This window comes from Ambystoma mexicanum, chromosome 6p, assembly GCF_040938575.1.
Source record: "Ambystoma mexicanum isolate Mex_15411 chromosome 6p, UKY_AmexF1_1, whole genome shotgun sequence".
NCBI classification, from domain to species: Eukaryota; Metazoa; Chordata; class Amphibia; order Caudata; family Ambystomatidae; genus Ambystoma; species Ambystoma mexicanum.
The window spans coordinates 117,792,813-117,820,058 of NC_090935.1; the positions used below are offsets into that span (position 1 = coordinate 117,792,813).

Sequence of the window (27,246 nt, forward strand, 5' to 3'; positions counted from 1 at the left end):
CATTGTCCACAAGGCTTTCTGGGGCCTGGGTCCAAAATACCTTCAACTATCCCTCCGCAAATACCTCTTCGCTCCTCTACCTCTAACTCACTCAGGATCAGTCGTTTTTCTAAGAAACGAGCTGGGGGTAGATCTCTGTCTTCGGCTGGGGCCTCCCTCTGAAACAGCCTCCCTGCCACTCTAAAACTTGAGGAGAACCATCTACGGTTCCGGAAGCACCTCAAGACCTTCCTTTTTTCTTCTGCCTTCGCTCCCCCTCTGCCCTGCTGATCTGTTCTCTCTTGGCACCTGGCCACCCTCTGTCTTTTGGGCCCAGGTACCTGCTCATCCTGCCACCCTCCCGCACTGCCTCCGGGCCACCCCTTGCACTGGGGTCTGTATCTGTACCCATACAGCCCCCCCTTTTTCTTCCTGCACTTATCAGACCTACCCTGCCTTAAACCTAGCACTTGCAAATTGCTGGCTGCATTACCACTGTTTGTTGCCTTTATTATTTATTTATTGTTATTTATCTGTTTCTCCTCTGCTTCGCACTTTGCACCTCTTCCCCTTCCATGCACGTTTCCTCTCCCCCCTCTCCCATGCACTTGCACGTTCTCAATGTCACTGGGCCTAGTAAAATTGCTGTTTTGTTCTCCCCTGTTCCTCTCCCTTGCCTAGTCACGCTCTGAAACACTTGTGTACGAGCGTGATAGAAATAAAATATCAATCAATCAATCAAAAAAAAAATAGATATTGTGTGATCTTGGCTGTTGCCACAGAATTGGTAGCTAATGTTAGACTGTCAAATCTTGATTCAATAAATTAATAAATATGTATTTGTTCTACACATGGCCCTGATTCCTAGTCCATTGTGACATATGGTATTTGTTGGGGTCGGGTGCGAGACCGGTTGGCGACCTCACCAAATTGAACCTAAAATAAAATAAACAGTGCTTTGTTGTGCGCCACCTTGCTTTTCGCGGAAAGGAACTCCCTGGGTTGAGCATGACCGCATAAATAAACCGTGACAAAAACAATACATGTCCCTCTGTGTGATGTTCTCTCAGGGAACACAAATGGGGCCCCACTCCCGGGGATAAAGTCAAATGTCTTTCTCTGTGGTGTTATGTTCTCTCAGTCAAAAGGAATCAGGTATCACTTAGTGTTCTTCCCTAATTCCTAACTAAGAGCCGTGATCTAAATGTAATTCTACTTGAATATACTAAAATAATAATCCTATAGTAAAAAACGAATCCCTTTCTACATTAGATTGACTGCCTCCCTCCCAAACTCCTTCTTGCGACTGATGCGAACCTTAAAGAAACGTTATATCGGATTAAGATTAAACTCACTGTATCTCTGTTATCAAAACCTCAAATAAAGTCCACAAAATTCAAACCTGTCAAAGCCTCTGAAATGCTAGTGATTCAAGTTTGTATCAGATCTTGTCACATATGACTAACCTGAATGTAATTACTCGAAAGGTGCAACCGTTTTACATTTTTCAGCTCGTTTCTGCAGTGGTTGTTGGGTATTGAGCTAAATTAGTTCACTAAGGAATACTTATTACAACTTCGCATTTGGGTGTGAAAGCAACACTACCATTGAGTAGACCCGTCCTTTCAACACAAATACACAAATACACAATTATGAGGTAATTGTACATTCATTTAATGCACTAAAAAAGTGATTTTATTATATACCACAAAAGACATTTCTAACCATCATCCCTTTTTAAATGCCCCATTTTAAATGTTTCCTTTTGATTTTCATAAAATGCAATCTTGTATTCCGATTCCATATCTCCGGCTGTTTACTTGGCAAGAGGGGGCACGTCTTTTGTGAATGTCCTGGGTCAGCGGAGCATTGTCATCTATTTTTGTATGCCTACTTTTAATGTAGTGACTGTAGGGTTCTGCCCTAGCCTAATACAGGGCAAACCAGTTTTGTATTTCGATCACTTTTAGGTAGAATTCTTCAGACACGCTGGATCATTTTCAGCCTCAGGTTGACTTTTAATTGCACTGGTGGATATGCTTGGAATTCACATCACCTGTTCTCATGAGATTATACATGACGCTGCTGTGTGAATACATGATTTCCAGTTTCCTTCCAATTTACTACAACAGATTTTGGGAGACTTTAACACTGCCATTTCTTGACAAAACCCTGCGAGCACCGACTTTCAACTAACAGTGGAGAGTGGAGATATTTAAAGTGGTGTTTCATATAACAGTTCCCTTAGTTCAGTGGTCTGTGAGCTTTAGTTTTGGACTGCAACTCCCATTAGCCCTAGCCAGCATTGTCAAGAGGGAGAGATCATGGGAGTCATAGGCCGAAACTTCTGGAGAGCCACAAGTTGCAGACCCCTGACTTAGTTCCTCTGTAAAATATAGAACCACCGAGAACAAAACCTTCTGAGATTGTTGAACACTTGGGGCCCGGTTCATGGAAATGTGCGCAGTGAAGGACATGGCGCGAGCTTGCGCACAGAATAAAAAGTGCACGCCCTTCATGTTCATGAAATTCACTGCGCAAAGTAACCATATTCGCAAGTCGCGCCCTGAATGCCCCTGACACGCCCACATACAAAGCATAAACAACCAGTACAGCTACCTTTGTGTGTTCCCCCACACATTAATACACGCACCCTTCAAACAGCGTGTGGGGTCCCCCGCAAGCAGGCCTGCATCTCTGGGACCCTACGCAGGGTACCTCGTGACTGTTGCCCGCAGCCCAACAACATGCGTATGAAAAATTGGAACTCTGGCTAAACCCAGAAAATCTGCGTGCAAACCCCCGTAAACCATTCCTGCACCTCGTTACACTGCCTACATGCACCCCTAAGTTAGATCAGAACCCCGGTTGCATACAAGCACCCCTAAATCAGACATGCAAACACACCTCTGCACTGCGAATACTATGCGCAAGTGTACTTATGCCTGTCTTTGGGTGGCGTAGTGATGGAGGGATTTGCATAGCCATTCCTATGCCGAGAGGCTGCGTGGGTGTTTCCATGAATACGTGTCATTTTGTGCAAATGTGGGCGTGCGAGGGACTGCCTGCGGCCGATCCTCGTAACGCCACTTTTTCACATGTTCTTCCCCATTTTCTGAGTTCCGCCAGCTTCCCAGCTCTCTGCGCAAGCCACGCTCACGCTTTTCATGGTATCTTGCGCAAGGTGCTTGACGGCTCGCACAGGAGTTCCAGGCTTATGCAAACTCCACGAAAGTCCTGCGCATTCGGCTCCATGAATCGATGTAAGCGGATTTACGTGCAGTTTAGCGCGCACATCCTCTATTTCCCACGCAGATTATTCCATGAATCGGGCCCTAGGAATACAACAGAGATAGGACAAACAGATGCTTCTTCTAATGCATCACACCCTTATGTCCAAAGAGCGTTTCTTATAAATGCACATTTCTTTACTAAATTATTTTCAGTTTGTACATAACATAATACTTCTGGAAAATTCTTAATTTCATTGGGTAAATGGATAAATCACAGTTTAGAAGCTCATGCAAGTCGATCTGGATGCCTCACTGTTAATTTCTGGCCTGTGTTCTTGTCGCACATGTTGTCCATATTTGTTTCCAGTTTGATCTAGACGAATAACTTCTATCATAATAGAATCAGGATTGAGATAATTCCCTGGTCATCTAGCCAGGCCCCCACAAAATGTCAGCGGGCCGTTTCCCGCAATCACGCCCTGTAATTGGTCAAGTCTAGAATTATTCATTAGGAGTAGCAAGCATTGTGAGAGTGGTCAGGGTGAAATGTCATAAGGAAGAACAATGAGAGAACATGTGTAGATATGTTTGAGTAACACAAAGGTTGGGACCTAAGTTAGGGTTTTGCCAAACCCGCTGGCTCAGCCCCCCCAAGATTTAGATGCATCCTAGGGTAACAATAGCATGAAGAAAATAATGAGGCCATGCTTCTCATTTGATCGTTATTGGTAGAAATAAAGGTGGAAATGGTGCTGCTTGGTTTCAAGCCTGTGAACTGTAGGTTTCGCACAGATTTCAGCAGTGAGTGCTTCATCACACTGAGCTTTTGTAGTGATCATTGTCAAGACTCATTCTTGCAAAATGGTTCTCCAAATGTCTGTGTTGTGCATTCAGTATTTGACCTGCAATTAGTCTTGTGCATTTAGGACCAGTGGTCGGCAACAGGCAACCCCACACATGTTGTGGACTACAACACCCATCAGCCCTAGCAAATATATTCAATGGTGAAGGAACTACCATTGGCTATAGGAGTCACAGGTGAAACATCTAGAGTGCCACAGGTTGCCAATTAGAACACACCACGGCCGGACGTTGCTACGAAGGTGCCCTGGCCGAGTCAACAAAAGGTTGGCGCCCCCACCTTTTTCCCAGAAATCCAGGCTCCTTCCAAATATGTAGTTGCTTTGCTAATTAGAGCGCCACCGCAAAACCAGCAGTAGCGCTCTATTTAATTAAGCGCTTAACTCCCCGCTGACATTCAGGAGTGGGGAGTAAGTCACTTCAATAGAGGACGGCTGTCAAACTAGCATTGGGCTGCCAAGTGCTGGTTTAGCATTGGCACCCTATTGCAATGAAAAGCACCCTGCTGGCGCACCCAGCCCCAGCAGAAAAGTGGTGCAAATTTCATTACAATAGGGCGCCTGCCGTGCCATCACCCACCACTTCAGCCCAGGGGAGCCCTTGAAATACTCCCCCAAGCTGGCATGACAGGTGGGCTAATGTTGCGCACAGGGCGATCACCTGGGGGGCCAGGTCCTCAATCCGGCCGTGAGACCACCATTTCATACGATTGCCAATCACTGCCTTCGCTGCAGAACAAGTACAGCCATGCAAAGCAAATAGGCAAAGGCAGAGACCAGCTGTACATCTCACGCTACACATAACAGTACAAGACCTGTGCGTAAGCCTCACCCTTTAACACAGGTGCACTCTGATTGGCTAGGTGTTGACATTAGATTCTGAATGAAGGACTATGGGCAATATCAGGCGTCCCCATCAGGAACCTTGCGCCGGTCCCTAGAGAGCGGACTTGAAGGGCTTTAAGGGGCTGCTCTATGAATGTTATTTCTGGCATGGGGTGGGGCGGGGGTCCATTCGGATGCGAGGGGCAGATGATTCCATGCAGGGCTATTGGAGACCTACATGCAGAATCACAAAACATGTGAGGGTCTGTCTAGGAGCTAAAAGCTACACTTTCCAGAGGGTCGGCAGAAACAATGACATGTTAGCATGTACCAGGTATGACCAGTTGGGGTACATTGGCATACTTGCCAACATGACCCATTCCAATCTGCAGGGGCTTGTTCAGTCCTGTTTTTTATCTTTATATTCTGGGATTTGTAGTTCCACTTTTCCCATTATATAACTCGGACTACAAGTCCCAGAATACAAAGAAAAAAACAGGACTGGATACGCACTTACAGATTGGAATGGGCCATGTTGGCTAGTAGGCATTGGTGTCCATGATTTCATGAAGCAATTCACAGTGAACCTTACAATTTGGTAAAATAGCTGTACTCCAGTGCAAAGCGATTCAAAATATACTCTCCCGCTACCTACAGTGTTTAATGTCAACATTAAAACTATTGTCAAATCACAAGATGACCCAGAGTTTAAAAAGACAGCACCAATTCTCTTGGCCTGGTCTTGATTAATTATTGTTTTGGGGTTCCAGGAAACCATGGAGTGTTTAATGTATTTTTTTAAGACATTTCCGGTCTAGTACTTTCGTGTTTATTAGAGAAATAATAAAAGTCAATTAAGAAAAGTATGCTCCCATGTTCTAAAACGAGTCCACGAGGACACACATAGTTTGTGCTTGCCTAGTGTGAAGAACATACTATGCCTTGATTCACATGCCTGCAATGAGAGGTGGCTTCATTTGCTCTGGAAATAAGCCACACAGTCAGCATAGGCAGACTAAAGAATTGTCTGAGCAAACTTGCTAAATGTATAGGACACAAAACAATACGATCATGTTGGTTTGGGACCTCCGAGATTAGGTGGAAATGGTATTCTTAAATATTGCATCTTTCAGATTTGGGACAAAACCGAGATCCTTCTACTCATCCTAGCTCTTCTGCTAGACCAGCACCCTACTTTTAGCACCCTGGCAGCGTCCCTTTAGTACAGTGCTGCTTTGCTTTCCGGTTTAGTCTGCACTTTATAAAGCCCATACATAATACATAAGATGTGTGTGTTAAAATTAGATATATCGGTAAAGCCCACTTTTTCCGACCTACAGCTAGGTTCCAAAGTGGCGGAGGCAGCTTTTGCCACCAGCGGGGGGTGGGGGCAGGTGGATAAAAGGGCACCGGCGGGAGGCTGGGGGGCGCACTGGGCAGCAGAGGGGACACAAGGGTGGCGGCTGCAACCCCCCCACCCGCCTCACTCCTGGCTCCACCGCTGAGGTTCCAGAGCCATGAAACCATGAAAAGGTGTTCAGTTTGGGACTAGCTTGTTCAATAGTTTGCAATGAAGCAGTGCTGATCTGTTAGGTCCCAATCCCTACTCCTGTGTTCGTCTATACGCTGAGTCTTGCCCGCTCTCCATCGATCTCCCTCCCCCGCTCCCTTACTCATAAACATGCATCTTTCACCATTTAGATTCATCCAGTGTGGCTATATTGTCACATATAAAGATTAGAACCGGATTGTATCGCCCCAAACTCCAGTCAAACACATTTTATTCTGGTATAGCTTTTTATACATTTGAGGCATCTCGTGGCATTGCCTTGATTCCTCCACATTCCACTGCCTAATTCCTGAGACCCTTTGGTTTTTGGGCTGGATGTGTCTGTGAATACACATACCGCTTTGTTGGTGCAGAAAGTACCACACTGGTCCAGAGAGCTGCAACATGGTAATTCCATGATGGTCTTCAAGAGAACGGCGCCCTCATATCTAATAGATATAGTGATGCCATTCCATGTGCCCTGGCTCATTTCCCATGTCTAAAGATGTATGTTGTGTCATGCATGCATGTATATTTAGTTTTATAGGATAAACATGGGATTTCGAAGTGGGATACTGGCAAGTACACTGACATATATTTTGTGAGGCAGTGAGGGTCTTTCTATGTGCACAAGAAAACGAACTGTGGACATCCTTTGAATATGAAACTTGACCATCTCCTGCTGGATCCATTGATCAGTGAACCTTTTCACCAGGGCAACATACTGTAGAATATATCATATTCTCCAAATAGGGTACACTATTACAGTGGTTGTGCTTAGGACATGGGGAGAACTAGGTGGATTAAGGTGCTCCTAGAAAAAATAATAAATCGAAATTAGCAAAGATCAAGAAACAGTAGATGCCAAGAAAAGCACCTCCTTGGAAAAAGTCTGTTATATCATCAAAGGGGTCAGAGCTAAAGTGTCTTTCCTTCCATTCCGGAAAGACATTGGAACCTTGGCACGTGTCGCAGAGACCTGGCAAACAGTGGTCCTCAGTTTGTCGACAAAAGTCCAAAAACAATGAGCTGCATACACTTGAGAGGAAGCATCTCAGGAACAAGAGATAATTACTTCAGCCCATAAGGCACAGGATATCCATTGGCCAGATGTGTCCGACAGGCTTCGGAATACAAAGACTCATGTCCCTCCTCCCTGAAGAAATAAAGAAGAACGACGATGAAATTGAATATGGTTGAGTGAACATTTGAAAGTACGTGCACCATATTATGGGTCTCAGCCGAGAGTCAGTTTTCTTAAAACGATCATGCATTGTTTTTACAACAATTTATTTTATAACTCAAAATGATTTGCTAACTTGAAGCTCAGAACATGTCTGGGGGCGGTACTAGATCCACCGTGATAGTTATAATCCAGGAGTTCAAAATTGGATCTCAATTCACAGTCTGGCCAACTGCAGAACAGCACGAGGTGCAATTGGAGAGAGAGGAGGTAGGAAGAGCGACAGAGAACATGAATGACGTCTCATCCATTGAAAATAGAAAGAGACATTCTTTGGGACCCATTGCTGCGGCTTAACATGTTGAGGTCTGTATTCTGGACTGTAAATGGTATTTGGGTAAATATTCTAGTCCTCGATGTGATCGGGTTTTGTAAATCATGGCCAATGCCTACCGTTGCTGAGGTCTTATACTAGTCGGCACAATGTTGGCAAACTGAATGTTATGAAACTTAGCCAGAGAGAAAGCGAGAGAGATGGCATTAGGAGCTAGAGAAGTGGGACCTGTTGGCAAATGGCCAGGGTAGGAGTGCAGGTTTGCAGATTGCTCTAGTAAGGCCTACTCCCCTTTCCGCTGCTAACTGATTCCCTTCTAAGCTCTCTGATCACCTTACACTACACACAAAAAAAACTCATAGACGGCAATCACAGGCCTAGCCATTAGTACTTACACACTAACTGAGCCACGACTAAGCCCTCCTCTTTAGCCCTATTGCACTCTGCCACCTCAGCAGCTAAACAGACCCAAAGCACTGTAGTCTATCAGATCTTGGGCTCTTCCCTAAGGACAGAGGAGGAGGAGCTGATCTGCGCAGCTGCCCCTGACGCCCATGTGTGGTGCAGCACGGTCTGACACTGCTGCCCAAGATGACGGGAAAAGGGCTTCAACTGACAAGAGATCAACAAGACAATGTGGAAGGCGCCCAAGCTGTACACCAGTCTCACTCTGGTGGGCTCTGATACCTACGGCTTTGCTTGGCGCAGATGTCGGCTTCAGTGAGAGCAGTGGAGTGACGTAATTGGTGTGGTGGGAGGACTATGGGGTGCATAGCGATGGGAGACCTTTACAGGAGTTTGAAGTAGAACGATCTCTCAGGTAAAGTGTGCTGCAACAGCAATACTGAGTCAATGTAAGATATCTGCTCAATATCTTGCGTGTGTGACTGCATATAATTCACTGTGCACGAACGCTGCATGTAGCACTGCTCCCCACAGCTAGTTCTCATAGGAATGTGTCCCAACTGTCACATAGTCTGTACGGTATGCATGAACATTGCATGTAAAGTATAGCAGAACCCTTAGCTGTACTTTTCACTTTTAGCACTGCACCCCATAGCTTTACAGCAGAGTCCCTGGAAAGCACATTCCGTCCAGCGGTCACTTTGTCTCTATCATCTTCAGTACAGTCTGGGCCTCTCTGCTCTTCCGCTTTGAATGTCTCTGCACTAGACATTTCCGATTTCTGTACAGTTCCTAAACTACAATTTCTGTTGCATGCATTGCTCTTCTCTCTCTTGTCTTCGCAGACCACTGTCTCCCGAAGGACCATGCTTTCTACAGCGCATCTGGCAAGAGGGGCTATACAAATATAAGATTACATAACATAAGAAAAGACCATTGTGATACCCAGCTTCAAAGAAAATCGCCCCTTGATTACAGACCAAGTGTCCAGTCATTTTGGGCACTACCTTGACCCGCAGAAATATATATATATATTATATAGGTCAAGGGGGTTCGGTGGACACAAGGGTGATAGGGGAGTGGATCCTATTTACAAGATACCCCTATCCCAAACGCACCTGTATATCGGCTAAAAGCACACACGCACGCGCGCACACACACACACACACACACACACACACGCGCGCACAAACACCATTTAAATAATTCATAAGGAGATACATTGGATTATTGTTGCAACACTTAATATAAATAGGTTGGACGGTGCCTGCAGATGTGCCAAACTGTCCATAACTCAGTAGTTTGGCTTATCCTTAAGTGCTAAGGACGTGTATGTTTGTCCTGGATTCCCATAAGGAAACATTGTAGGGTATGCCCTCTCCGGCACTTAATTCAGAGATCAGATTCCATTTCCCCTTTTCCTGCGAACTGCACTGGTTTGAAGTTCACAGTTGTATTTCCTTTCAGATGTATTGCTTGGTTTATTGAAGTTCCCTCATGCCCTGGACCCAGACTGTCTTATTAGGAAACTGTATCCCCATGCCCTTGGAGCAGTCTTGCATTCCATGGACTTGCAACTTTGCACAGTCTCTCTCTTTAAGGCTCGATGCGACAGGAGGTTCTTAGTGAAAGGCCCAAAGCGTTGGAATGCTCTTCCTCTTAGCATACATGTACTCCCTTGTTTGACATTCTTCAGGAGAGAATTTGGGAATTTCCTTTTCAACTGGACTTTCATTATCACTATTCTATTATTAATATTATTGCACCCAGAGACAATTAAGATGTGTGCATCCTCTTGTCACCTAAGACTAGGAATCACCATATCAATTCAAATCGAATTAAATGACGACTAGGACTCCTTGCGGTGTGCTGCTATATAGGGAATATGGTAGTCGTTGGTTTTCAGAACACACTAGCGGGTGATGGATTTTAATGCAAATTATATTGAGTTTTGCCTAATTGGTATCACTGTGTTGAGTAATTTATGAATTGGGTGTATGCTTTTGATGAGAGTTCCTGAGCTTCTTATGCCCCTCGGATTCAATGCATAAACTGCAGTCTCCCAGGATTGTCAGAAAATATTGTCATAGGAAGGGTTCAAATGAGCATATTTTATGTATTAAGGGGGTTAATTTAACTTTCAGGAAGGATCTACATAGGCTGACAAGTAAACCTCTGCTGTGTAAAAGTCAGGTACTATGGAGAATTGGGTCTCTCTTTGGGGTTATATCTGACCGATTGCAGTAAGGGATGTCTGGCAGCAATCCCTTGTGTAGGACGTTGATATGAAGAAGAAAGCAGCAGATGCAATTTGTGGAAATTGGTCATGGACTTAAAAAGGCATTCATACTGTAAGCAGGTGTTATCTGGTGAACTGGAAAAGCCTCTTGCATCTCAAAATAAGTCCAACCAAAACAGACGATGTTCTGTATTTTACTGTTGATCTGCTATCCCTCACCCGCTAATGTGTTCACTTCTACCTCCCTGGGTGCTTTATTATTGGTCCCCCACAATAGCACACTGGGAAAGGGTGCTACCCAGTCAGGATGCTTGGACACAGGCTGTATTGTAAGAAACAAGTCTGCTTTCCGAGCACCATGGTTATCCAGCAACCTCTTCCCTTCTCTTCCCCTCCCCTCCCCCATTCCCCTACATGGGTACTAATGGTGACTTATTTTCAATTTTAAAAAAAGAAGAAAAGTATCTTTACAGCACAGCCCCGGTGCCGTGCAGTGCTGGTGTCCTCAAATCCGTTTTCATTGTTGATGACGTCACAGCCTTCAACATTGAAAACTGACTTCAAGCACACCAGCAGTGCGCGGCTCCGGGCCACACTGTAATGGTCTGTTTCTTTTCATTTCCATAAAACCCCCACCATTAGCACCCGTGCAGGAACTACATGGGCGCTAATGGCGATATTAACCATGGTGGCGGGAAGATCCTGCCGGTAATGTTACCACCGCTCACGTAAAGGGTGGCAAGCCATTACCGACAGGGTCGGCCCGCTGGTTTGGTTAAAATCACCTCAGTATTATTCCCATATCAAAGCAGTTAATAACTCTTCTGTATCTGCCTCTATATATTCACAGAGCTAATGTGATCGAAGAATGTTGCCTCTTGTGAAAGATGTGTCCCTTATTATCACCAAAGTCCTTCTATCAGTGGCTCAAACTCTAGTCCTGCACTAGACGTATGACCTTAAAGCACTTCCCGGTGGATTCTGCAAAGCCAGCCTGTCCTGCGCTTGCAATGTCTCCACTGTACGGCTCAACTTGTCTCAGAAGCATAGCGATGAGAGCAGTTTGCTCCTCCTTCGCTCCCACATGGAGACAAGAAACCACATGTAGATCACCTCACTTTATCAAATATTACAATAGAATGTATTTAGCAACACCTGAAGCAAGCCTTGCACAGTGCCCTGATGAATTAAATTAAAACTCCAAAGAAAGCCTTCTCATGATCCGCTCGTAGAATATCAAAGAACATGCTTCTTGCATTGTCACTTCTTTAGTTTAAAAGACATCTCTTTAGAGCAAAGCCAAACAATGACTGCTCTCTAGCACCACTCTGTCTGCAAGGGCGTGTCCAGGGAGTGGCCTGGGTTAGTGCGTGCTGCTCCTGGAATCTGATTGGCTACCCCAGTTGCCACCCATTATCCTTAACTGTGATCATTGTGTGTCTGTGTTTGCACACTCGTACTTCATGCTGCCCCTGTATAGGTCAGTGCCTCACTTGGGCAGGCCCAGTGAAATGAGTCTGGACATGCCATTCTCTCTATGCTCTGGTGAGGTTCTGGGAGCTCTTGTTTCCCCCATGTAACCAAGACCCAGGGCGCACAGTCTTCTAGGGTGGGACACAGCAGTGCCTCAGCAAATCTGAATGAAAGGCAGGTGGAGGACTGCAGCTGTGCGGACAGATGCAGATTGTCTCCTTATCGACCTCGCAAGCAGCAATGAGGTTGAGAGATGCGAAAAGGAGCTCTCCGCGGATGGGAGGGAGGTTACACAGCCAGAAAAGAGCATTGAGGGCTGAGAGTTGGATGGCGCAATCCACTCTGCTTAGAGATCATTGACGGGTGACCAGGGGCCATCATAGTGAAACATGTGTACCATTATAGACTGAGGGAGCGGTCGTTATCGACGGATAATGACCAGCTACCAAGTTGGGGAAAGGTCACTATCCCAAGCGATATTGACGCCTCCCAAGATCTGTAAGGCCATTATCAGATGGTGGAAATAGCAATGCATATTTTGGAGTTTTCGTGCACAAGTAAAAATTGGTGCTTTAAGAGTAAAGTAAATAGTCAAAAGCTAGTAAATCAAATCTGGTTTTTTTGTAGTAGTATTTAAATAACATGGTTATCTCCACGTTAAGCATTTTAATTTCAATGTGGTTGAACTGGTACCGCATTAACATGAGCATGCATGAGGTGTCATGTAAAAGTAAATGGTTTCTCTATGATAGCATGAAAACATTTTCCAATGTTTATCACTTTCTCTTTCGTGTGTTAGTTAGCATGTTGCAGCAAGAAAAAAAGCCCCTCAAAGAGGAAGTGTTGCATTGTTGTTTGCCTATTTGCTTCGGGAAACAGAATGTTCAGAATGCAGTCAATACCAGTAGTTATTGACTGCGCTCTGAATATTCTGATTGGCTGAGAAGAGATCAATACCGATTTCCATGTGCTACTAAAGGTGAAAATTGCAGTCCAGACCGGTTATGCTAGGGCAGGGCTGGGTCTGGACAAAGGCTAAGAGTGATGTTGCCTGAGGTAAGTGGAGATATGGTAGGGGAGGGTCAGAGGAAAGACGGAAACTACTTTTTTCAAGTCTCCTCCATGTGCTCAGAGAGTGGAGGAGCTGATGAAGAACTCCATTAGGTCATAACTGGGAACTCTAAAGAGACTACAAGTCTTGTGGCCTATAGGGAGCAACTCATACGAGCTTTACAGGGTAGAAAAGCTGTTGCTGATGACCAAAGCAACTCTTGAGGCAAGAAATGCACTAGTAAAGGTAAATGGGAAAGGTATATTTCAAAATTTTGGATGCTGAAGTGGCAGGTGGCATTGTTGAGGAGCGAATGGTAGATTTTCTGGATTTCCATGGGAAGGTGGTGGGAGACGTGATAATGTTATGTTTGAAGCTAGAATATTATGAAATGCGAGAACAATGGTGAACGGGATATTTGTGTGTGGTCCCTTCTTCCATCGGAAAGCCCCTGCACATTGAAATATACAAGACAATGGTCTTCCATGCAGAAATTTGCTCTGCAGAGGATTTGGCAAATTGTGGGCACGGTCCACCCACAGAGCAACATTGCCTATTTTTGACATTTTCCTGTCTGACATTTTGTTTTTGGATAAAAATGCCTAAAAACAGTCATTCTGGACAAGATAACCAAATTCTCCTAAAAGGGATGGGTCCGAAAATGTCTGCTCCAATGGCAAAGCAGGAGAGGCATTTCGTCTGTTTCGCTTCTCCAGTAGTTACTTTTTTCCACCACTACTCTCAAGTGGGATTGCAGAATGAATCTGTCCGCATTCAGATTAGGAGGGCATTGCAGCTTCCGACTGGCATCCCACGCACTGAAGATACCAGTGGTGGCGGAACAGTAATTGTGTAATTGTCTGAAGCAGCTGACAGGGAGATGTTCCTCAAAGATGTAGTGAAAAATAACGATTTGGCAACTAGGTGCTGTTGATTCCTGACCAGAGTTTGAAATGATCACATATAACTGGCGTATTTGTAAAGCACACGGTCACCCCCGAAGGGGCATCGTGGCGTTAATAACAGATTTTATTGTTACTCAACTCAATGGTACTCATTTTATCTACCTCAGAAGGATGAAGGGCTGAGTAGACCTGCCAGGATTCGAACCTGTGAGCATGATGTCAAACACAGGCCCCTGCAGTGGGTGCATTAGTCCACTGAGCTACTGACCCACATGAAAGAAATAGCTTGCCCCCCTGCTACTGTTCGGCGGCATACTGCAAAGTTTAGCAGGGGCCTTCAACCTGTGGCTCTCCAGATGTTTTCGACTAGAACTCCAATGGGAGTTGTAGTGCAAAACATCTGGAGAGCTAAAGGTTGGAGACCCCCTGGTTAGGGCATCGCTGAGGTTTCCTTTCGAGTTGTGTTCACAGCTCAGAGGTTTTTAGAAACATCTCATAGGAAATTGCCTCTGCAAATAGAGACATCACATGACCTGCCTGTTACAATGAGAGCAAGTTTGGGGGTTTTGGGTCGAACCTTAAAAAAAAGGTTACGTTAAGGGTCTCGCTTTACTCTTTCACTTCTACCCTTTCCCCATATTCCATTTCCACTTTCGCCCCTTTGGGACAATAGCCACGTGGGAGCTTTTCTAATATGAAGAATCAGCTTTATAAGCACACATCTTCAGCAGAGCTCCTATGAACCTGTGGCATATATCATGTGTCGTGGTTTTGATAGGTCACGTTCCTGTGCAGAGATTAGCGGCATTGTTTCAAGACATAGGCGTTTTGAGGCTTATTGATCATTCAATAAACACAGTGATTTTTCCAAGTTCCAGCTTTCCCAGAAGAGCTGAAATCCATGTTCTTAGTCACTTGCTACATATCTCCTAAGCCTAGATCACACTACATCTTGCAACCTAGAGGAGCAAGGTTTCAAGCCAGTCAGGTTTTCAAGTCTTCAGAATGCTGTTAACGCTATACAGTACAAACATGAGTTCATGCAAGACCACAATGGGAAATGAAGCAAAACATTTCGCCATGCTAGGAAAAAGGAGTGGGAGATGCAGCCCCTGCACCACCCCTGTAGCTTTCAAACAGTGCACCTTGTCAGGGCCCTTACTTCCGGTCTTGTCCCTCAGATGGAGCTTCGTTTCCCCTTTTGTTTTTTGGGTTTGTTGGGCTTGTTTGGCTTCTTCCTGGGTGTCTTCTTCTGAGCCCCACCCTGACTTTTCTTCACGTCCAGTTGCTTCTTCCGTTTCAGGACCCATGGTAGGTTTGGGGGCGCACACAGTCGCTTGCCATTCTTTGTGATGAACCTGAGCGGAGGCAAGAGTGATACACACATATGAATTATGGCACAACTTTCGTTTGACTTCACATGCACTTTTCATGCTCCTGTGGTACATGTACATAGATTTCCTGACAAAAGGTCATAATGGGGAACCAGGTGGTGTCAGGGCATAGCGGTTGCCATTATCTTCCCACCGTATTCGCCTCTATGTGTAATGGTGACATTCTGCACAAAAGACGCTGACATTTATTTATTAAAATTTTTGTGTATAGCGCCTACTCGCCCATAGTCCTCAGAGCGCTAAAACAAATATAACACACAAGTGCATTGTAACAATAACTAACAGAAATAGCAACGCAGGCACTGGACTTAAAATTACACTAAAACATTAGTAATGCGAAGAGAAAGGAACCACAATAATCAATTACAATTCTTAGGCTTGTCGATAATGACAAACTTACCAATTTGTTGCAGCCATTCAAACAAAAGTGGAAGGTTGCTGCAACCACTGCTGATGAAAATATAGTCTGTATCCTTCATCGAGGCTCAATACGTTATTTGAACCTTTTGAAGAAATCTGAGGCCCTAGGTTCTAAGAGAGTTCCCGCAACTTTAGACTGCAGCCAAGCCAACACTTTATTCTGGAGGGCTTCTCTCGGCTCAGGTCTTTCCTGCTTATTCACAAGTGATCCATAAGCAGCAGACACCATCTGAAGACACATCACATTTAATTTAACAGTGGTCGAAGTAGAAGCACATCATTACTAGGCAGGTCTTGTTCACCATTCCTTGCGGCTAACTTTTGATCAATCTAGACAACTGCTACTTTATACCTCATTTAATCTCCTGGTGGTCAGGTCCTTTCAATCCACGCGGCTGGCCGGCCAGGCCTTCTCTGCTCAGTCCTCCACATGGCGGACTCACTACCTTCTTAATTTGTCACATTGATCAATCGCCTTTCCTTTTTGAAAGGCTTTGAAAACGTGGGTGTTTGATCAGTCCTAATAGTTTAGGCTTACAATGTCTAATCTGGGCTCGGTGTTTCAACATAGCACCTTGATAACAGCTCGGCCCAGAATAGTGCTACAGAAATACAAAAAGCCTTCAACAGGCTCACTAAAATGGAACGTATATCACATTTATCCATAGTAGATTTGTTTCGCCTTAAGATTGTAAAAAAACATTGGTTCACTTGTTTTGGTTATTTATCATTTATAAGACTCCTCTATATTCACATTGGTTTTAATTCATTTTTGTTGTGTTTTTTCTTAATCAAATCAAAAGGTGATGGCTGGATGGTTTAGAATTAATCATAACCTCTGACATGGCTCTGGGCAACCCTCCAAACCATCGTTCTTTAACCTGCAAATCCATGAAAGAAAGCGGACAGACCATATGAGAAACAGGCTTGGACCCTCCCCCATGGGGACAATCCAGCCCAAGATGCTAGGTCACATCCAGGTCCTAGAGGACCCAAGCTGCACCTCATTGATGACACCCAATGAGCCCGAAACATGTCTGGGGATGCTTGTGGTCTCGTGCAGAAGGGATTTGACCTAGCAGTTCAGGCTGGACTGCCCCTTTGGGGTGGAGAAAGCCTGATTTGTATAGAGTCTTCCCCTTTCTGTAACGGCTTGGCAGGTGAAGAACAATGGTCTGGAGGGTTGCCCAGAGCACTTCCCAGAGGTTAAGATTAATTCTAAACATTCCAGCCATCACCTCCATTGTTTTACGTTAGCCAACGGGAGTGGGAGGGGTATGCCCAGACGTGGATCCCGTTCCTAGTGGGCCTAGAGACACAAGCTTCTCCTCACTGATGACACCCAATGCATGTCTGGGAATGCTTGTGGTCTTGTGCAGAAGGGATGTGACCTAGCAGTTCGGGCCGGACTGCCCCTTTTGGGGTGGATCCAAGCCTGATTTTGCATATGGTCTTCCCCTTCGTTAATGGCTCGGCAGGCGAAGATCTATAGTTTGGAGGGTTGCCAAAAGCAATTGCTAGAGGTTTAAGATTAATCCTAAACCTTCCAGCCCTCACCTCTTTGGTGTGCTTTGTGCTGTTCCTTAATACCACTACACATAAGCCTCAACATTTATTCAGCGAATATACAAACCTCTCCAATACATAGACGAATAAAAAAGGCATGTGTCTCATAACCAAGGCCTTCTTCAGGTAGTGGTGTATTTGCTAATAAACATGTGAGCAAAACGTTTTTGATCTGAAGGGTAGTAAAGAGATGGGACAGAGGAGAAGGCTAGTGGTGTAAAATACAGGTCAATACAACTTGACCAAATGCTCTTGTATTTCACCTGAGCGTTGCTCATCCCGTAGGAGAATTTCGCCAGCCCCACCAACTAACCATATCTTTCACCCAGAACACCATTCTGGCCATCCCATCCAACGTATGGGCCTCAGAAATTCTATTTCTGCACAAGTATCAATCCTTATAAACTAACCCCGCCACAGCTCATTCTTAAAGCTGTCAGGGTAGATTTGCTCTGAAATACAGCCATCAGCATGTGTTGGAGCGCCTAAAACAGTGGTCTTCAAACTGTGGGGTGTCGCTCCTACAAGGCCCTATGGAGGCTGAGGCTCCGGCAGGGCACGAGGCTCTTCCAAGAAGGAGTAAGGTGACTGCTTTTAATAGAAAACATAAGCAGATATAGCATCTGGGGGGGGGCAACAATATTAATACACCAGGGGGGGGGGTTCAGCAAAAACATTTTTACTTAAGGGGGACCTCTGCATGAAATGTTGAATACCACTCCCGTAAAACCATTTGAATCGGAAATTCCATTTTGGTCCAATAACTATGTATTCCGGGGTAGTGCCGGAATGTACGGTTTACGCAGCTAGAGATTGATGCATTTATGTTACACCAGTATTCACGGGTCAAAAGACAGGATATATGTGATTTTAATGAATTAAAAAACAAAGAATGAAATAACATTTTTATAACGAAAAAATATATTTTTTTTTAAATGTTTTGGGGTCCCCCACAAGCTCCCCATTTCTCCATGATTTTAAACCCACCTCAACCCCCTCCCCACCCGTTTTAACCCCTTACCCCACCCCCATATATAAACTTTTTTTTTTAAATCGATATTTGTTCGTTATTATTGTTTAGTTAGTGGTGTTATGCTCTGTTTTCTATTCAGTAAAATTACTGGATACCCTAAGGACCCCCCACTTTTCTCTTTCCTTCCTCAAGTCCTCTGCCCCTCTGTTCTCGCAATGATGTAGCTGTGATCACACCTCCTGAAATTGCATGTACGCCCATCTCATCGTTTTTCCTAGACTGCCCTGATAGTGTCCCAAATGTTGCTGAAAATTGCACGCTTTCAGAAAGTTCGGCTTAGGGGCCGTTTTTTTCAGTCCTTGCCCCTAATCTCTGGAATGCATTGCCTGTCTTTCTGCGCGAGACTGCAGGGTACTTAAGTAGCGGCCACGGTTTTTGAGTACACCAGTGTTCCTCCTTAGCGCCCATATGCCCTTGGGCCATAGTCGGCGCTTTAGAAATTCAGTACAATACATTACATTGCCCTAGTCATTTTCTGATATTGCTCAGTTTCCAAGCTCACCTGGAGAAACACTGAACGCAGATCCTCAAAGCTCAGTACTCCTTGTGCAGCTATCAGTTGGCATATGGTTGAAGTGCAGATGCTCTTTTCAATTGGGTCATTTCATAAAACGGAATAGCAGCCTACTATTTGGGCTGAAGATTACTGAACTATTAGTACAGCAATGATAGAATCTTATTGATGTTTGCAAGGCTCACTCAAATGATTCTGTGATGAAATAACTATTGTCCAGCAAGAGAGAGAATAACAATAGTACAGAAATTACCAACATTTTCAAATATGATTCTATAAAAGTATGTACTTAAACTCAAAATATGAAAATGCTAACACTCTCACTCTGAAACAAGAACACAGGTTAGCAGACCAGACAGGAATAGGTTGTATACACTGTGAGTCCGCTGGCAGGGCGAGAAATGCAAAGTCCAAATTAATGTCCAAATTAATGTTTAATGTCTTTATAAAGTGGGAAGCTGTCTTAATCCTCTTTGGGGCTGAAGGTATAAGGCTAAGGGTGACCTAGAGAAGACTTGTTAAAGGCCTTTAGCTCACTGTAGCCTAGTCTCTTTGTAGGGTTTCAACTCCTATGGCCTTTAAAATGGGCAGAGTCATGGTTCGATGCAGCAGTGTGTGTCTCGAAGCTGAAGAAAGCAGGCACTTCATTCCAGCGGTTCGTTGTGGTGCCTGTGTCTTTAACAGACATATGCGGCAGAGTGACGTATCTCCACCGCGTGTGGGTAAATAATGGGGACACGTCATGTGAGCGCCAGAGCACTCGTGGAGCCCAGACAAGCAACAGCGTGTACTCTTTTGGCTGCGGGGGGCTTGTGCCACAGTGAAGGGCCTGCATGCGCATTAGGCCCCGATACAACAGTGTGTTATGATGTGAAGGTTTATAGAACCTTTGCATGCTGCGGTTCGGTGACGCGTTCCTCGAGCCGAGATTCGTTTAGAGAGACTCGGCTGGAGGAAGGCAGATGGCGGACGCAGTGGGGAACTCTCCTAATAAACAAACGTGAATAAGAAGACGACAGCTGTGTGATCGATTCCTTTTCCAAGAACACACTTAACAAGTGGCGACGAGGATGGCCGCCTGATTCACACTAAGGAGAGTTCCTGAGGCAGAATTGTAAGAAGAGCGGGCGGCCAGAACCTCCAACTACCAATGATACGGGAATACACCACAGGAAAAAAAACGATTTGACTCAAACAAAGGTACACAATGGAAATGTAAATTTGAAATAAGAAGAAGTACTATGAAAGTAAATTTATGAATACAGTTAGGAGAATACCTGCTATATAAGTGGAGCATTTTTTAAAAACCAGCAAGAGCTGCGGTTGATGTGACTGCGTTCACAAGTGCGAGGCACGGGATGTCCCTGGGTTGAAATCCAGGAGAAGGGTGCCACGGGTGAAAGAAGACTTCATTTATTATTATTGATCGGGTTATATGAGACCTATGTAACCCAATGACTTAATGAAGATGAGACAACGAGTATCCTTTCACTGGCAACATTTTTGATGAGATTCTGCATTTTATGTTTGTGTTGCTTTTGTTTCCATTTCCCTCCTTTCCTCTGTATGTAATTATTGGGATTGTTTAAGGGGGGGAGATGTTATGATGTGAAGGTTTATAGAACCTTTGCATGCTGCGGTTCGGTGACGCGTTCCTCGAGCCGAGATTCGTTTAGAGAGACTCGGCTGGAGGAAGGCAGATGGCGGACGCAGTGGGGAACTCTCCTAATAAACAAACGTGAATAAGAAGACGACAGCTGTGTGATCGATTCCTTTTCCAAGAACACACTTAACACAGTGGTGATGAGCTTCAACACCCGTTTAGCCTAGCAATCCAGTTTTAGCAATCCAGTTTGCTTGGCAGGGCAATGCAGGCAGATTCAGTGTACAGGCAGCGAGGAGGCACAGGAATCTTCAGCACCTTGGCGCCGGTTCCACTGTTGCCAGATTGAAACGTACCACGGGGAAAAGCAACATGGAGCTAGGGAATGTGGTTATTCAGAAATGTGCATGTTACATCTCTCCCTTCCCCTACACGCCCCTGCCTCGATTCCCATTAGATGCGCACGCGGTGTCCCATGGAAGATTATGTTAATCCTTGGGAGGGAAGACACCACATTCATCAGCGTTGTCAAAGGTAACACACCTTGTGCACTGTGGGTCATTTTACAAGTTCCATGTTGAGTTTGGACCCTCATCAGCTCTCCTCAGCTAGGGAAGGAAGCTACTTGCAGGAAGCCTGCCCTCATTAACAGGCTGTGATTCCCTGGGTAGAAGAGCCAAGCAACCGGCAGGCTTTTACAGATGCACCCGCGCCACTTTTCCAGAAATCGCCTTCCTAACTTGTGTATCACTGCAGACGAGTGATTAGCAAAGCCTGCAAAAGGAAACCCCCACATGTGCACAATTATGGCTAAATTACCAAAGCGAACCACCTCTCCTCCATTAAGGTACACAAGGTACCTAGGAGTTCAAAGATGGCCGTCCGCGACATGCCTAGAGCCCCCCTTGCCTAACGTGGCCACCAGCAGCCTGCTGATTGGCTACTCGGCCTACTTCACCCCCCATTGGTCTCCGGCAGGCGAAGCCGGCCCACTCCTCCCAAGGCCCACAGAGACAAGGCCATCACCTGTTTTCGCTGTGTATGCCATTTGCCAGCCCCCATGACCCTGCACCAGACCACAGCAAAGGTAACTCTGCATCCCCTTGTAAGCCGCCGCGATACTATCACTGTCTGACCACCATTGCTACCCCTGCCTCCAAGCCATGTGAACACCTCTGTCATCACCTACAGAACTCTGTCTACTCCACCTCACTGTACACATGTGGGCATTCACCTACCTCCAAGTAATTACCGCCACCACTATATGATAATACTGTACCTAGCCTAGTCTCTGAATGTCAAACCTAGGTAGTCATTGATGTCATATTATCATTTGCTTGCATACTGTTTATTAGCCCAATCTGTGACGCTCAAATCTAGGCAGACCCTGTTGCCACATTGGCTCTCATTTGCTTGCATACTGTTTTTTAGCCCAATCTGTGACGCTCAAATCTAGGCAGACCCTGTTGCCACTTTTGCTTTCATTTGCTTGCATAGTGCCCAATCTGTGACTCTCAAATCTAGGCAGACCCTGTTGCCACATTGACTCTCATTTGCTTGCATACTGTTTTTTTTAGCTCAATCTGTGACTCTCAAATCTAGGCAGACCCTGTTGCCACATTGGCTATCATTTGCTTGCATACTGTTTTAGCCCATCTCGGTGATGGCCGATCCTAGACAATTTTAGCTGCCATATTACTTGTACCCAGTGATTTCACTCCTTACCAACTACTCTGGCTGAATAGCTACCCCGGCCACCCAAGATGCATCTAGCAGTTACTCGCCTCATCATCTGACTCCCACCTTGACCTACAGAATGTACCTACCAGGTATCTTCTCAGCACTGCTGAGAGCAATTCTCCACCTCATCCTCCTGTCCAGCCAACCTCGCCTTACCTCTAGCTCTGCCTCCAAACTCCAAATTATGTGCCAGACTACCCAAAATATATGAACCCCCATCCAGAGACTCTAACCAGTCTAAATTGTCCAACCGGACCCTACCCATGCTTTCGATCCCCTCTACCAACTGCCGCCTTGGACACACCAAAGCACGGCCAAACTAGCACCCAGCACAAGGTCCATAACCTAACCACTACAACCACCCACACCAAAATCACCACCGCTCCCATGCAAGGTGCCTTAATTAACGCGCAATCACTAGTAGCCCATGCCACAGACGTAGCAGACCTCATTCTAGTAGAAGAACTAGACTTCCTAACTATTACCGAGTCATGGCTCCACGCAGCCGCTGGACCTGCCCTTTCACTAGCAGTCCCCGACGACTACACTATCCTCTGAGTGGATAGAACAGAATCCAGAGGTGGAGGCCTCGCTATAATTGCCAAAACAAACCTCAACATCAGACTCAACACCACCAATCACTTCCCATTATGCGAATCCCTCACAGCCAAACTTCCTACTGCCAACTCCCAAACTATAACCATCCACTTACTCTACAGACCCCCTGGCCCACTTGGTTCCTTCGAGGAAGACCTCACCACCACTATCACTAATAACCAAAAAAACACCTCCCAGAGCCTCCTCCTAGGAGACTACAACTTGGGCTTCACAGACCCTAAATACCCACAGGCAACCCTCATCAACAATAACCTGCTAGAACTAGGCTTCACCAAAGAGTGTCCTCCACCACTCACAACAAAGGAAGAACCCTGGACTGGGTAGCTGACCACAACTGCATGGCCTCCATCACAGCTAACACTCCCCAACCATGGTCCGACCACCATCTCCTTGCCTTCAACCTGAAAGCTGCGAGCCCCATTACTAATAACCTACTAGCCACTGCCATCCATACGAGAAGCAAGAAAAACATCACAGCTGTAAAACTCATCCCTCTTATCCTCCCAACCTTGAACCAACATCCAGCAACCTCCACCACCTCATAGAAAGCTACACTAGCATGTGCTCAGCATTAGACACTATTGCACCCCTAAAACTGAGAAAATGCAAGCAGAAAAAACACTTGAACACATGGTTCTCTACTCTAATAAAAGCCCTCAGAGCTGAGAAACGCTTAAAAGAACAAGCTTGGAGACGTTCTCCAACAGACATCAACAAACAGACCCTCAACAAAATAGTCTCTACTTACAAAAAGGAAATCATCACTGCCAAACAGGAATCATACAATCAGAGAATTCCCACATGTGATGGCGATGGGGTCGGCGGAGGCTGAGGTGGAGAAGACACGCATGGATCTGTTGCTCAGGAATGACTCAACCAGCCGATGGCTTCTTGGGAGAAGTGGGCAGCTGAGCCTGGGTGGTTACAGAGAATTCTGTGATCCACTAGATCGAATGCTGCGGAGAGGTATAGAAGAAGCAATAGAGCCGTTTTCCCATTATCTCTCAGTGTCGATTTGGGCCTTAAGGTCAATGAGAGCTGTCTCTGTCCCATGTTGGAATCTGAAGCCTGATTGGCGGATTCCCAGGAGGTGGTTTTGCTCAAGATATTTTTGTATTTGTTGATAGGCTGTCTTATCTAATATTTTGAGCAAAAAGGGGACGGTGGTAATGGGTCTGTAGTTAGTGCGTATCGTTGGGTCTAGGGGGGGTTTGAGTAGAGGGAGGACCCACGATTCTTTAAGGTTGTTAGGGATGGTACCTGATGAGAAGGGGGCGTTAATAAGTTTGGTGATGAATGGTGAGAGGTCTCTAGCTGAGTCTTTGATGATTTGTGCGGGGCAAGGGTCGCCCAGACAGTTTGAGGGTTTAAGGCTGAGCATGATTTTTTCCACTTCTAGCGTAGAGATTATGGAAAAGCTGGAGCGGGAGAGTGGGTTAGGTAACGGGTTCTGAGGCGTGAGGTGTGGTGTTGGGTGTGTGGGAGTATTAGTGAAGTTGGTAGAGTTGGTTGGGGAATCTTTCTTGTTGGAAATTTTGATTTGAAGGCCTGCTACTTTATTAGACAGGGCCTTTTGGACACTTGCGCCATGACTGCCTCCAATAACGGTTCCGGCACCAGTATGGTTCAATGGGAACTTACCGGTGTAGTCCGACCTTTGCAGGACCGGTAAATCCCCATTGAAAAAGCCATTCCCCATTCCCATTTGAGCCCCCATCGGGCTCAGTGGGAATGGGGAAGGCGCTAATAACGGTACTGCAAATTGCGGTACCATTATTAGCTCTGAAGTCCCTTAACGGGTCCCGTCCATAATGCCTGGTCAGACCAGGTGTTAAAGGAGGGACACGCTAAGGGACCTCGTAGTAGGGCGGTAAGGGATTACCGGCACCGGTCTCCTTACCGGTGCCCGGTATCCGTTACCGCCCTACTCGGAATGAGGGCCAATGTAATGTAATGCCACTTCCTGTTTTGTCGAGGGGTGAAAGGTTGTGTTCCATTGCTTCCCATGATGTCACTTCAGGGTGGTGTCAAATGACAATACTTCCTGTGATGTCATCAGAGGTCCAGGGTCGTGTGATGTCACTTCCGCTACCCCAGGAATTTTGGTGAAATCACATAACTGCATTTAACCTACTCAAAATTGACTCCCCTAGTGTGAAGTAAAGAATCCCTGAAGTATTGTTCTATGCTAATCCTGCACGGTTCCTGTATAGCCAACACACAAACCTGTTAAACCTATTTATTCATTGTATGCCAAAGAGCACTTGTCATCAGCACTCACACGACCGCTGCGAGCGGGCACCCATCTTCTGGCTTCTGCTCCTCATAGCGTTGCAGGATTCTCTGCTGGATGGCGTGGTTGCTGGTCTTCAGGCAGCAGTCTATGGCACTGTTCTCATTGCCTGGGTTGGGAAAGAACAGAAATTGATGATGGACAAGCACAGGAAACAGTTCCCTGTCTAAGGGAAGAAAGGGTACATTTCCGAGTTTTTCATAAAACACGTTATTATGCTATGGGGTAAACCTGTTTCTAAGCAGTATTCTAATAAAAGGAAAACATCAGGACAATATTTTGGCTGCATGGCAAACTTCTGTAGAATATGGAGGCTTGCGTTAGACAACAGAGATGCTCGCTCGTGAGTCTTCATTTTATCACTAGAATAGTTTGCTTTCTGCTGCACCAGTGCCATCCTACTCATAGAGACCAAAGCAGTGTCTGGGATGGATTAGGCTGCAGCCCATAGAATTCTATTCAATTCTATTTTATACTTATATAGCGTCAGTAAACAAGCCCTCAGGCATCAGGGTGCTAATCAAAAGAATAGCAAATCAGGGATCCATAAAGCAGTTATCTATGAGCCAAAAACATAGGTGAATAAATGTGTCTTCAGTGATTTGTTAAACAGTCCTATCGACTCACACTGTCGCAGGGCATTCCATAGTTTAGGGACTTTCACATGGAAGGCCCCTTGTCTAACCAAAGCTAGGTTGACTCTTGGGACCTTCAATAAGCTCAGGATATTGGATCTCAACACTAACCAGGAGAGCTTTTCTGCAAGATACTCTGGGCCTTTCTCAAAATGCCATTTAAACACCAGTGTTAGCAGTGCCTTAAGTGGCACTACAAATCGAGCCGGGGCTCATCGAAGGGGCGTGGCCTAACAACGAGGGTCATCATGGCCCGTTAGGCCACGCCCCCTTGACGAGCCCCGGCTCAATGGGCTTCTGGCACCCCTGCCAGGCAGCCTTTTGTAGAGATCAACACCCTCTCCCCAATGGGGGAGAGGGTGCTGATCTTTGCATTTATTTTGTATAGGCTTGCCTGGCAGGGGACAGCGCCTCGCCAACGAGCCTTAATGGTGATTCTGCCAGCTGGGGAGGGTCAGCATCACCATTAAGGCTGAAAGGGTGAGGCCACTGGAAGCAGAGGCCTTTTTCCTAAAGACTGAAACTCCCGCGAATCCGCGGGAGCTTCAGTATTTAGAAAGCAAGGCCTCTGCTTCCAGCGACCTCACGTTTTCTCCATAATGGTGGCGCCAGCCCGCATGCATCACTTGATTAAAGGATTGACTCGTAGGTGCGGCGCCACCATTATGGCTAAAAGTCATTTTTTTCTGAAGCCTGAAGCTCTCGCTCACGAGCGAGAGCTTCAGGCTGTAGAAAAAAATGCCTTTTCGTGTAGTGGCCGGGGCTGCCAGGGGAGATTAGTGGGCCTCGGCAGGGCCCCGCCTCAAAATGACATTTCGGAGCCTGCCGGGTTACAGCCCCGGCAAGCCCCGGCCCACTTAAAGCCCTGAGTGTTACTGAACAAAAGACGACTCTCGCTTCTACTGGTAACCAGTGTGGGGATTTCCTGGCTTGGGTTACATGATCTCTCCAATCCAGTCCAGTCCTGCTCATACTGCATTATTTTGAATCACTTGGAGTTTATTAATTTCCACTTTGCCAGTTCTCAACAATAGTCTGCCACAGTAGTCGAGCTTGGCGCCCACTATAGCCCTTGCAATACTGGTGCGACTCTGTTCAGAAATGTGCAAAGTTGCCATAACAGCCTGATATAATTGGCTGAGGTGGAGTTAATGTAATTGACCTGTGCTTTCATACTCATAGTTTGATCAAAGTACACTCCAAGCGTTTTTACTTTGTGCAGTATGGGTAAAGAACATCCCGCAATAATGAAATTATCATAATACTTGCAATTTTTTTTTTTTTTTTACTGCATTGGAGCTCTGGGATTCTCAGTCTGTTTCTACTGTAAGGAGGCGGACACAGCAGTGGTCTATGAAGATGTAATACTCCTTGCCAGCAAAGCGCAGCAGACT

General features: G+C 45.7%; 1 protein-coding gene across 1 annotated transcript in view; it reads right to left on the reverse strand.

Moving 5' to 3' along the window:
• Window positions 1-6,661: 6,661 nt before the first annotated feature.
• The window catches only part of LOC138511267 (C-C motif chemokine 19-like), a 45,997-nt gene continuing 25,412 nt past the window's right edge, over window positions 6,662-27,246 (reverse strand). The window contains exons 2-4 of the mRNA XM_069626818.1: window positions 25,206-25,326; window positions 15,199-15,394; window positions 6,662-7,602 (exon numbers count right to left, since the gene is read on the reverse strand). Of these exons, the coding sequence (XP_069482919.1) occupies window positions 15,214-15,394; window positions 25,206-25,326 (302 nt within the window). The 3' untranslated portion in view covers window positions 6,662-7,602; window positions 15,199-15,213. The remainder of the gene's footprint in view (window positions 7,603-15,198; window positions 15,395-25,205; window positions 25,327-27,246) is intronic.